The sequence below is a fragment of the Dromiciops gliroides genome, chromosome 4 (genome assembly GCF_019393635.1).
Source record: "Dromiciops gliroides isolate mDroGli1 chromosome 4, mDroGli1.pri, whole genome shotgun sequence".
NCBI classification, from domain to species: Eukaryota; Metazoa; Chordata; class Mammalia; order Microbiotheria; family Microbiotheriidae; genus Dromiciops; species Dromiciops gliroides.
The window spans coordinates 281,580,703-281,593,947 of NC_057864.1; the positions used below are offsets into that span (position 1 = coordinate 281,580,703).

The 13,245-nt window shown below is 33.0% G+C and overlaps 1 protein-coding gene across 1 annotated transcript in view; it reads left to right on the forward strand.

The window, feature by feature from the left end:
* Positions 1-13,245, forward strand: part of PHF3 (PHD finger protein 3) — a 108,051-nt gene that overhangs the window by 52,380 nt on the left and 42,426 nt on the right. Inside the window, 2 exon segments of the mRNA XM_044001378.1 lie at positions 2,887-3,048; positions 4,653-6,414. Of these exon segments, the coding sequence (XP_043857313.1) occupies positions 2,887-3,048; positions 4,653-6,414 (1,924 nt within the window).

Below are 13,245 nucleotides of genomic sequence, written 5' to 3' on the forward strand. Positions count from 1 at the left end.
CCTAGTTTTGCCTTCTAGTATCAAGATTTATTTTCCTCCATATGGTAGCCTTTTATTAAAATTTTTTGTTGATATTTTGGTTTTATATCAACCATTAAATCTGCAAGTATTTATTAAATTCCAGTATGTGCCAGATACTGCTAAAAACTGGGGATATGAATTCTAAGACTGCAATGAGGGAGATGCCACATATGTAAATATGTACCGAATATATACAAAGAAGCTAGAAAAAAGGTGATTTAGGAGGGGAAGGTAGTAATTGGGGGGAAAAGAATGACTTTATTTAGAAGGTGATGCTTGAATTGTGTCTTGAAGGAAGGGAAGGAACGTTTATTTCTGAATATCCCTTCTTCCTCTCCCATACTAGAGAGCCATCTTTTGTAGCAAAATATTGAAAAAAGAGGGGGGAAAAAGTGGTTCATCAAAACCAACTTACATGTCAACAGACTTTGACAATATATGCAATACTACACAGCCATAATCTCTTAGAAGAAGGGAGCAAGAGGGACAACTTTTCAACTTTTCTCTTGGTCCAAGCTTTTTTGTCATCATAATTACAAGGTTCATTTTGGGTGGCGGGGGAGGTTTCTTTCCATCTACTTTGTTGTCATTGTGTAATTGTTTTCCTTGTTCTGTTTATTTCACTCTCAGTTCATATAAATGTGACCATGCATGTTACTTTTGTAACAAATGATGGATAGTTGAGCAAAACAAATTACTGCATTGGCCATGGCCAAGAAATATCTCTCATTCTGCACCCTGAAGCCATCATCTCTCATCAGGAGGTGGGTAGTTTGGTGTAGTAGAAAGAGCTTTGGACTTGAGTCAGGAAAGACTTAGATTGCAAATCCACCTCCAGTGCTTAGTAGGCAGCCAGGTGTTGGATAGAGTGTGGTGCCTGGTATTAGGAAGCCTGAGTTTACATGAGGCCCCAGACACTCATGCTGATTGTGTGATCCTAGGCAAGTAATTTAACCTATTTTTTTCAGTTTCCTCAACTGTAAAATGAGGATAATAGTAGTACCTACTTTACAGGGTTATTATGAGGATCAAATAAGATACCATTTGTAAAAAGTGCTTAGCATAGAACGTGGCACATAGCAGGTACTTAATAAATGCTTATTCCTTTTCCCTAGCTGTGTAATATTTTTGAGCCTTGTTTATCTGATCTGCACAGTGGAAATTTTGTCAGTCAAATACTGCATATAAAGGACTTTGCTAATCTTAAAACTGTATTAATGTCAGCTATTATGGTGAAGAATGTGCAAAGATGATAAAAATTGTCTATCAGACTAAATTATTGGAGGGTTGGAAATGCAAATAGGCTGATTTACAAAAATACTCTATTGAAGTAGATAATTATGGTCGAGTGCTTTTTATTTCAGGTTGGCGCTTGATTTAGGAAATTCATTTCAGAAATTTTAAAAGTAAGGATTTTTTGATACAAAAATTTATTTCTAACTGTTCAGAAGCACATCTTATTTATTAGATATGAAATCAACCAGTATTGCATAATGAATTTAAGGTCTTAAAATTTTGAATTAGACTACCCACTAATTGGCCTATTTTGTTTGTGTGCAAAGGTCAACACGGATGACTATTCAGGCCCCTTCTAACTTTAGGATGTAGTCACATAATTAAAAAATTAAGTCATTGCACAAGCATTGGCCAAATTTCAAAAATGTGTTTTTCTTTTTTAAAAAATTACTTGCTATTAATATCTTCCTCACCCAGTAGGTTCCTTTCTTCCCTTCCCTCAGTTGATCTGACCATACTATTGTAATCCCTCACCGTGTCCTGCTCCTTACCATTCTTTTTTTTTTTTTTTTTTTTGCGGGGCAATGGGGGTTAAGTGACTTGCCCAGGATCACACAGCTAGTAAGTGTCAAGAGTCTGAGGCCGGATTTGAACCTCAGGTACTCCTGAATCCTGGGCCATTGCTTTATCCACTGTGCTATCTAGCCGCCCCCGCTCCTTACCATTCTTGACTTTGAATGAATCCTTTTCTCATTTGGATAGCAATCCTCTTTCCTCAAGTTTGAGATACGATTTATTTCTAGCATTTTATGATATATTTAATTACAAGGGCAAATAGTATATCTATCACAAGTACGAAATAGGTAACCTTGAATACTACTAGTTAGTGCTGATCTCAGTCCAAGTTAGTTTTAGCCTGAATTCCATCTGGAATTGGGGCCTAGGTTTTATGACACAATATTGCCAGTTTTGACCATCTTTCCAAACTTTTCATCAAATGGTCTTTGTCGCACTTGTCATCCTGGGAAGAAACAAACTCCTACCTTTGTTATCAATCTTTCCCACAAATAAGTCTCTCCAAGGACTGAATCTAAATGTGATATGACTTCCCTGTGGATCTCAGGGTTCCATATACACTTTTTCAGAGCTAGACACTTGATCCCAATTCTGTAGCAAATTTGACTTTGACTTGGCTGTAGCATCTCTGTGGTTTCCAGTGGACTGAAGATCAACTTCTTCAACCCACTAATATTTAAATTTGTACCTTTAGATCTGAATTGGAAGCAGATTTTGATTAGCCAGCAGTTCTGGTTTACAAAGAAATTAGCTGGTTGATGATGTTCTATTAATTTTAATCTTTCTGATTTGATTATTTAATTCCATTTATCATTCTGTAATATATGAAGGAATAGCAAAGCTGTGGTTCTTGGAGCTCAGTTAGGAAAATAATGTTTTGATATATATTGGGAATGAATTTAAGACTTTCTGGTGAGGTGATGTTTTATTTAACTTTCTCACATGCTTTTACAATTCTATTTTGATTCCTCATTTCTTTTTAGGAATCCTTTTAGATTTATTTTATTCGCATGTTGAGATCCTTTTTGTTTTCTTTTGTTTTTGTTTTTTCAGTTGTTGGTCTTGATGATATTATGGATGAAGGAGTTGTTAAAGAAAGTGGTAATGATACCATTGATGAAGAAGAACTTATTTTGCCTAACAGAAATTTGAGGGACAAAGTGGAAGAAACTTCAGTCAGATCACCAAGAAAATCGCCTCGTTTAATGGCACAAGGTAATTTTCTTAGAGAGGAAGAGAGAGAGAAAGAAAGAGAGAGACTGACTTAGGTATAATTTCCAAGAGAATAGTTTGTTAGGTTGTAAACTTTCTGAGGGACAATGTTTGTTCAATGCCTCATAATTCATAAAGTTTAACAATAATTTATTTTAATAATATGCTTTGTTTTTTATTTTAGTTTTACTTAATACCATTTGTAATTTTCAGTGAAAAGTTGTATATAATTGTATTAGTGAGTAGGAAAACAAGTTATTTTTAATTACTGTATGTGATTTTGAGAAAAGTGAAGTGATAATCTCTAACTTATAATGTGGTTTCTTACTCTAGGTTTGTAATGTTATCAAAGGTATAGTTAGAGGATAAGATAGTGGTGCTGTTAAACTTTCCTTAATAACTAAATGACCAGTGAAAACATTGAAAATATTTTCTTAATCTGTATAAACAGATTTTTTATTTAAAATAATATAATACTAATATAACATTTCAGTTATTTCATTTATGGTTGGATTCGTAAAATCATATCTAAAATATTAGAAATTATTTTCATGATAGTAAAAATCTGCAGTATATGTAATAAATGGCACATGCATTTATTGGAGCATTGGTTGAAATCTATAAGTTAATTTTTAAATTGACACACAAGTATTCTATTGAGGCTGAAAACATGTTAATCATTGACAAGATTTTAATATTAAATGAAATTCTGAAGTTTGGGGTATGACTTTCTAGGTAAACATAAAGAAAACAAAGTTTCATAGTTTTAAATATTTGGCTTGAGAATTATCTCTTTCAAGCTTTTCTATTTTTTGATTTCTGGCCCTTTCACTGCTTATTAGACAATATGAATGTGGACAGAAAGGAAAACAGTTTTTTTCTTGTTAGTCATTCTGGTATGGGGGGAATTGAAGCTTTATGTTAAAATTAGGTTTGGGGATCATCTTTGATATTCACTTAGTATATTCCAATTATGGATCATGAGGAACTGACATAATTCTTTTGACTAAGTTAATTGCTCCACATTATGTATGGTCCCTTGGAGGTTCCAACCTGGATATTGATGTATTTCTTACAAAACTTCTGGTTTATACTCTTGGGAGAAATTGCATGTAAATTTAATAATAAAAGTAAATAAGCATTAATAGAAATTCAATGAAAATGGGCTGTAGAGGGTTGGCTCAGTGTACTTGTGATAGTTTATTTTAATTTTTAAAAAATCTATACTGAAATGATGATATGTTGCTGATCTTATTCAAATCAAGTAATGGGCAAATAGTATAGGGTTCCCATTTTACTTGTTTATCATCATGCCTTTTAAGGGTTAGATAGCTGAGTGAAATATTCTTTGTATCCAGATTCAGTTGTAGTCCAAACTTTGTGGATTTTTGTACAATTATGATTCTGAGAACTTTGAAATTAGAAAATTTCCGATTACAAGGCATGTCACCACCACAAGAAAACTTTTATCTAAAAGTATACATTTGTTTTGAAAACTAATAAGTATTTAGAAAAGTGATGTACCACATATAGTGCAGGTTTGTATTGAAATTAAATTAAACTTTAAAATAGCTAAGTTATTCTTATTTTGTTTTTTCCTGTGATAGAACAAGTACGAAGTTTACGACAAAGCACTATAGCCAAGCGTTCAAATACAACACCTTTAACTAATTCAAAGAGAGCAGCTGTCAAGAATGCATCTGTACAAAAAACAGGAGTCAGACAACTGGACAGGTGTCAAAATAAGGAAGAAGGTGTTTGTACACCACCCAAACCAGAAGTTAGAAGGAGTAGTCGACATACTGGGTTAACAGAAGAGGTACCTGAAGTGTCAACAGTTTCTTCAAGTCATTCAGTATCATCACCTTGTCATGAACTTAAGGATGAAGCCAAACTAGATATTAAACATAAATGTCACAAGGGTGAAATAGCTGTGCCATCCCATTCATTAACTACTCCTCAGCTATCAGAGACTTGTAGCATTGAAGAAAAAGAAAATGAAGCTCTGAGGGAAAGTAAAACCAAGAGTGACAGTTCAGTATTTTTTAAGCTTTTAGATAAAGAACATGAACATAATGATCCTATTACTAATACAAGTGAAACTAATCTTGAAGAAAAGGATCCTAATGGAAGTATTGACCATACATCAAAGGAAACTGTAAAATTTTCCAGAGAGGTTGACCACATGGAGGTAGCAGAGACTGCTGCTGCCTCATCTGATGTTGCTGCTTGCTCAACTCCAAACAATATAGAAAAGAACAGTGTGGTTCTGTCTAATTCTGTGGATGAGATTACTGAATCTAATACAGAATTGCAGGATGCTATGGAAACTGCTGTTAAAGTTGTACCCTCATTTCAGGAAACTACAAACCTTTTGGGGACTCCTAAGGGAGCAGATACTACAGTATCTGATGAACACTTAGATACTACAGAATTTAATGAAACTGATTTAAAGAGTGTAGATACTACTGCTAACGAATCAGAAAGCAATGTTTTAGAAAACAGTATCTGTGGTCCTCCTGACAAAAGTCCCCAACAGCATGCTGAAAATATTAAAATAGAATCTCATGAAATAGCAGAAATCCAAGATGACAAAAACAGCCAGTCCAGTAATATTTCTTCATTAGATTGTAAGAATGTTAAGCCCAAGAACACTAAATCTCTGATACCTTCTAAGCAAAACATAGCGACTGGTACTCACAAAAAAATTGTTTCAGGAAAACAAGAAATTCATAGCAAAACTAGAGTTGGAGTTAAAAGTATGAAAAGGAATGCTGAGGAATCTCAGCAAAATTTTCACAAGCCAGTTAAAGTAAGAAAAAAACAAGTTGATAAAAACGTGAAATTACAAAGTAGTGGTCCAGATAGCAAATCTGTGAAAAACCAAACTCACACAACATTGAAAAAAGGGTCACAGGCTCAAAATTTAGTACAGACCCCTAAACTATTGACCTACTCTTTGAGCGACAAAATGCATGGCCACCCAGGTTGCTCTAAAGAATCTTCCCATACAACTTCAGCTCATCCTAGACATTTGCAGCATTCCAATCAGAAACAAATCCATAAGCAACAACAATTATCAGCAACAATGAAAACTAATAGTCATGTCAAGGAAGATATAGAATATTTAGGTTTAGAACACACCAAGGAGGAGGATAAACTGAAAGTAAAAAAAATTGAGAAGAACCTTCAACCACGCCAAAGAAGAAGTAGTAAAAGTTTTTCTCTGGATGAACCTCCATTGTTCATTCCAGATAACATATCTACTGTAAAACGAGAAGGCTCAGAACACATCTCTTCATCTGAAAACAAATATATGTGGGCTCCAAGCAAGCAGTGTGGTTTTTGCAAAAAGCCACATGGCAACAGGTGTGTGTGTGTGTGTGTGTGTGTGTGTGTGTGTGTATCTGTGATGTGTACATTTAAGGAAAAAAAATGTTTTGGGTGGGGAATTATTATGTGATAAATGATTCCTTTATGTACAAAGGACTACTTTTGAAATTTTTGGCAAATCAAAAATTTAACTTGAGTGTGTTAATAAAAATACTGAGTTGATTGTATAAATTGCACACAGTTTTGCCATGTTAGACAGTTTTCTGAAAAGGTAATATTACTACTACATCAACCAATTTATATATGTGTTTTGTTATAAAGGGTTAGGAAATGGTTTTTAGTTTTTAGGCAATTGAAAATTCAAGCTTAAACTCATGCTACACAACTTTTGGCATCTAACACATACTTTTATTTTTATTTGGCTCAAAAATCTCTAGTCAAAAAAGTAAAGTATTTAATGGAAATTCTAAACAGTATGTATCATTAAAAAGAGTTTGTGTAACGTGAAACATAACCATTCCCTGGGACAATTATCTTCTATAAACACCAAATTTGAATTTTGTAATAAAATGTGTAATCACCCTGGCAGCTTAGAAATTGTTTTGACAGCCTTTACATTGTCTCCCTAATTTTCTTTGTAATGTGGAGTAGGAAACTTTTATTTGAATACAATATTTTAGAAATGTTCTTATAAATTCGCTGAACTTTAAAAATAGCACTGCTACTACTTTATCCTTAGAGTTCAGAACCCTGTAGTTGTATAGAATTTTTACTTTAATAATAATAACAATATTAATTATTTCTTGAAGAAAAAAAGGAGATAGAGAAGAGTTGAAGCAAGAATTTAATATTCATCATTTAAGGTTGCTGTTTGAACATCATAACATATTACAGAAAAATGCTATATACTTAGCTAGGAAACTGCTTGACCTCTGATATTTTATATTATCCTGTTCTTTGAAATTAGTGTTGTAGTCATTTTCTCCATTATTCACATATTACATTATGTAAACCTTTTGGGGAGTAAGGATTCAGTGATGTGGCTGTTAAAGACATAATATTTTTACTTTTTACTATACACGAAATGACATGTTAAAGAGACCCTTCTTTTGTGATACCAGAATGTTGGAAACCTGTTCACTTTTCCCAAGCCATTTCGTGTCTTTTTATTGTCAGGCTTTGCTTTTGAACATTACATGACTTTTTCAAAATATTTTAGTATAAAGGAAACTCTCTTAGTACAAATAAACCCTTATTAGAATACTATGGCAAATATGATTCCTATAAAGGCTGATACACACCTGGTTTATTGTTTCCATGTTAAAATTTTATTATGCAAACAAGTTAAAGGATAACTACATGGTGCTGCGGGATAGTGTGCTGGGCCTAGTGTCAGGAAGACTCAGAGTCTTCCTGAGTTCAAATCTAGCCTCAGACATTTAACTAGCTGTGTGACCCTGGGCAAGTCATTTTACCCTGTTTACTTCAGTTTTCTTATCTATAAAATGGGTTGGAGAAGAAAATGGCAAATGACTTCAATATCTTTGCCAAGAAAACCCCAAATGGGGTCACAAAGAATTGGATACAAATGAACAATAAAACAAGATAAAATGAGCTCTAGTGTTTTAAATTTATTCTTATAGAAATTAATAGTTGTAAAGGTCTTTAAAAGTCATCCTGTTCGGGCAGCTAGGTAGCACAGTGGATGAAGCACCAGCCTTGGATTCAGGAGGACCTGAGTTCAAAACCGGCCTCAGATACTTGACACTTACCAGCTGTGTGACCCTGGGCAAGTCACTTAACCCTCATTGCTCTGCTCTGCTCTGCTCAAAAAAAAAGAAAAGAAAAGAAAAAAGGTCATCTTGTTCAACCTCTTATCTGATGGAAAAAACTGCTCCATAATAACCCCTCAAAGTTGTTCAGGGAGAATGGAGTGTTACACTATTTTGACTTTCTTAAATAAAACCTTATCACAGGAATGGTAGGTATAAGCATTTGTGTGTGGGTGTGGGTGTGGGTGTGGGTGTTGTTTTTTTTTTAAATAGGTCCTCATTTCTATTTTTTTCTTTTGTTTGTTTTCAGAATTCTGTGTCTAAGCTTTCTTACAATTCTGAAAAACCCATAATCATGACATCTAAAATGAATTTCTCTATCCTTTTTGGCTATTTTGTTGAGCTGATATAAACTGAATGGACCTTTAATGGGGTGACCAAATCCCTATTTCATCTGTGCCAACATTGACTTAGAGTAGGTGAAAATAGACTTATGACTTAAACTGTGATGGATATAGAACTTCACTTAACTAAGAGTTAAAACTTATTTTGGCATCACATTTCAAGCGTTTAGTTTTTATTAAAAAGAATTAAGTGATTAATATTTTGTGGCTACATACATAAGAAATCAGCTCTTCTGTTTATTTCCTTGGCATATAATCAATTTACTTATCAAAATGCAGTTGTAGTTACAACAAAAAATTTACCCTTTCGTTTAATGTCTAAGGCATTGAACTCTTAGGGCAAGTCTGGAGAGAATTTTCATCTGCTTTCTCTGATGCATTTTTCTCTCCCTTATTACCATTTTTGTATTGAATGGTTTCTATGAAACACTTCTCTTAAGGTTAGCATTGATGGACAACTGCCTTCTTCTAAAGATAAGTTTTATCTAATTGTAGTTAAATGGGTTTGTGAAAGGAATTTGTACTAGAAAGGTTAATTATTTTTAAAGGTTCTCCCAAGTAGGGATTCTTTTTGAAATTAGATTTTAAATATTTTTACATTTTGTTTTTAGGAGTAAAATAGCTTGTCATTTTTGTATTTGTCATTTGACATAGTAAAATGCCATAACTTGCATAACCTATGGTTGTTTATAAATGTTTGTTTTGTTAACATTTTCTAGCTTTTTTACATGGACTTATTTTTTCATTTTGCAAAATTTAGATAATTATATAACCAAACTTGTTTGGAGCAGTCCATGAAGCAAATTAGTCCCTGTTTGGGAAGAAAAAGGTCTCATTGCATTCAATGCCTATTCTTTATTTTTCTGGAATAATTTTGTATTATGATCGCCTTCAATTTCTTGACCCTTCTGTAGAAGATGAACATTAGATAAAATGCAGAAAATACTTTTGTGGAAAGTAATATTATGATCATCAACAAGTTCTTTGAATTGATTTCATTCCTAATGATAAACTTGGTATTAGTTGACTGATTTCTTCCACGATTCCTTTTTAGAGTCTGAGATAATTTTTCTCTAGAGTTGCTCATCAAATAACTTCCCCAAAATAAAGAAGCTGTGTTTCTGTAAACTGAAATGTTATGCATTAAAATGAGTATATTACAAAAATGAATTCAAATGGTTCAGAATATATTAATGACTACAGCCCATTTTCATTGAATTTCTATTAATGCTTATTTACTTTTATTATTAAATTTACATGCAATTTCTCCCAAGAGTATCACAGAATTTGGCATGAGATATTAGCTAAGGTTGTGGCTTCAGAAACACGAGAGGAAAAAAATAACATGACACCTGGATGTAAAATATTGTACCATTGTTAGAATGACAATCCTAGGAGCTTCTTTGCACTTCCTGCCTTCTCCCCTTAAAAAAAAAAGGTGGAACATTTTAAAAAAACAATATAATCATTTTACCCCTTTTCTTTACTTCCCAAATCCAGGACTTTGAAGAAACATAGTCTATTTTTATTTTACTCTTTGTGTGTGTGATATAGGAAGTTGTTTAATTTCAAAAACACAAAGCTAAGATTCAGATTCTTAATTTGATTTGAAACCGCCTTGTATGCTGTTACTTTATTTTTTGTACGCACATTTTTAACTCCAGTAAAGAGTGAAAAATAGGTATGTAAACCAGTTGCCTCAATTGACTTGGAATTACAGTGTCACTCTACATCTGTAACACATATTATGGATTTTTTCCTTTCAATTGTTTTCCTTGCTACCTTTTCAAACAGTTTAACTTATTGCTACTCGCTAATAATTAGGTAGATATGAGGAATGATGTGAAACCATAGTTTTTGGGGGAGGTGAGGGAATGTGGGCCCCTCACAAATTCATAATGGAAATGTAAACATGAAAACATAACTAAAGAAATTGCTTTTTGCACATAATACATTTTTTGACAGTTCTTATTTTATCATTGAAATTTGTATTAAATTTTAGTTGCGAATCTGAAACTGCATTACCTTTTGGTAATTTGCTGCCATTTTAGTTTTAAAGTTAGTGAATAATGCCTTTCACTCTTAATTCCTCATACTTTTAGAAGTAGCTATAAGAATCCTAATTCGTTCTCTTCTACTGTTAGACGTAATCTAAGGTGTTAAAAGTTAACTAGGTACATCCGTAGATGGCACTAGATCCTTGTTTTATGTAAATCGAAGTTTGTAAACATTTTCAAAATAAATTGGAATTGAAGTATAATGGAAGACAAATTTATAAATTAACTAGTCATGAAGGCTATTCAAACTAAGCACAGGATTGATCACCCAAGTCCTATTCATGCTATGGGAATGACTGGACTCTTAAAGGACATGTCAACCAAGGGTAACATGGTAGGTCCTAATAAGGAGGAAAAGCTTTTTAAGTACAGGATCAACAATGGACGTCATTATTCAAGGATTACTTTAGCAAAGTTAACCAAGGCTTGGCCATAAAGTGAAGATTATCATCCACAACTATTCAGACAACTATCTACTAAATATGGGAGTTGTAATCTGAGCTAGAGGAGGGTATTGCCAAACAATGGATTCTTTAAGTAGAGAGTCAGGATTTTTCAAGTAAAAGTACTGCAGGTAATCTAATCCACACTTTTCACTTTACAGATAGAGAAACAGGTCCCTGGAAGGTAAATTTCCTTGTTCAAAAGTCAGTTACATGGAAGATCTGAGCACACCAAGGTCTTTTTTGAAACATTCATGTTCATTTGGACTTTCATTTCATCATTAGCATTGAACACCATTTTGAAAACTTTAGAATTTTTTTCCCACTAATGTATTAGTTTAGTTAATCACCAAGAACTGAATTCAATTTGAATGTAGTAGTTAAAGGGTTTTGGTAAGGGGAAGCCCAACTTCGTATTATATAGACATCTAATTTTGGATCTTGGGACTGTTGAAACTTTATAACCGTTTCATTTGACAGGAGAGATTTATCTTTTTGGTAAAAGTGATGAATTAGAGTTAAGGGTCATCATTGGAAAAAGAAGCACCTTCATGAGCCAGTTCCTTTTGGGGGTTTTTTTGTTTGTTTTTGTCTTTTTTGGTGAGGCAATTGGAGTTAAGTGACTTGCTAAGGGTTACACAGCTAATAAGTGTTCAAGGGGTCTGAGTCTGAATTTGAATTTAGGTACTCCTGAATCCAGGGCCTGTGCTTATCCACTGTACCACCTGCTTCCCCCCATGTACCATTCTTAAGAATTTGTCTTAAATAATTTAAGAAGTTCATCTAAAAATTGTGAGAATACTTTGGTACTGAATTGAAGCCGAGAAAAACCTTTGTTAAAAACAAAAACAAAAGCATTTGGCTTTTTGTGGCTTGAAAAAAAGGTACAATGGTAAATAAAACAATCAGGATATCAGAATCCATTCCCTAGCCTTTTGAGAATGCAGTGCTTTGGATTATATCCTAATAATTATATAGGGGATATTTTTAGTTTCTGATATAAGTTGAATATACATTCATTGAACATTCTGCTTTATTTACAAATAAGAAATAAATGAAGTTAAGATGAAGACTCAAGGTGAGCAACAGGTTATAGGAATAATGAAAGTCCTTAATTTATGTAAATACCCTTCAGTATAAGCAGTTACATAGATCAGAATAAATTCAACTGAATACCTTTGTCAAGATCTGGTTTCTTTATCTTTGGTAATAAGGAAGATGCTGATATTGTAGGCAGGACTGTAGAGATGAAGCCAGCAGAAAACCGGGAGTATCTCGAGTAATTATGTACCTGAATATTACTAAATACTTAATTTTTAAATGTGAACTTCATGATTGGAAGAGGCAGAAGGAATTTTGACTAAGACCTAGTACATCATTAATGATTAAATTAAGGTTTTATAAGTTAGTTTGTAAGCTACTTTCCTTTAGTATTACCTTATAGTTATGAGAATTGCTTTTTTTTTTTAAATAACATAATAACGTTTGGAAGCACAACAAGTTTACTCTGGTGTTGTAAAAGAAATTTTGGTGTCGTAAACAGTTTGATAATGTGGTGCCTTCCTTTGCCAAAGAGGTCCAGAGATAGAATTTGAAAGGCATTTTTTTAGGCCCATAATAGGTATGACTAAAACCATGATGTGACAGCTTCCCATGTTAACCAGTATTGGTCTGGGAAGAAAAATTAAAATCTTTATTTGTACAAATTTTCTATATGTAAAATTGAAAACTTAGCAATTTGTGTGTAAACCATAGAATTTATTTTCAAATAATTCTGAAAATCCTTAAATTGTCCCCATCAAAAAAAGTTCACATTAAATCATTGATATTTTGGTTCCTGTTTAATCCATGGTTATTTGGGCTTATTTCTGAGATATAATTCATTAAATGGATAATAATGAATTACTAGTTTTGAATTATTAAGTGAATTTAAATTTTTGACAGTAGGCCTTGATCAAGGGATCAGTTTTTTCCCCAGCCTTCAGAAGTGGGAGGAAAAGGGCAGAGTTTTTAAAAGCTAAAGTAATTTCTATTAAGTCATAAAGAACTATTTAAAATAGATGGCATTAGAAATTGAATAATAACTGATTTGAAAAACAGTTATAGTAATCATTATAGTACTTATGAAATAACAAATCACGTGTTACTTATGATGGAATTCTTGCTGTTCCCAAACTCCTGTCATTTTGAA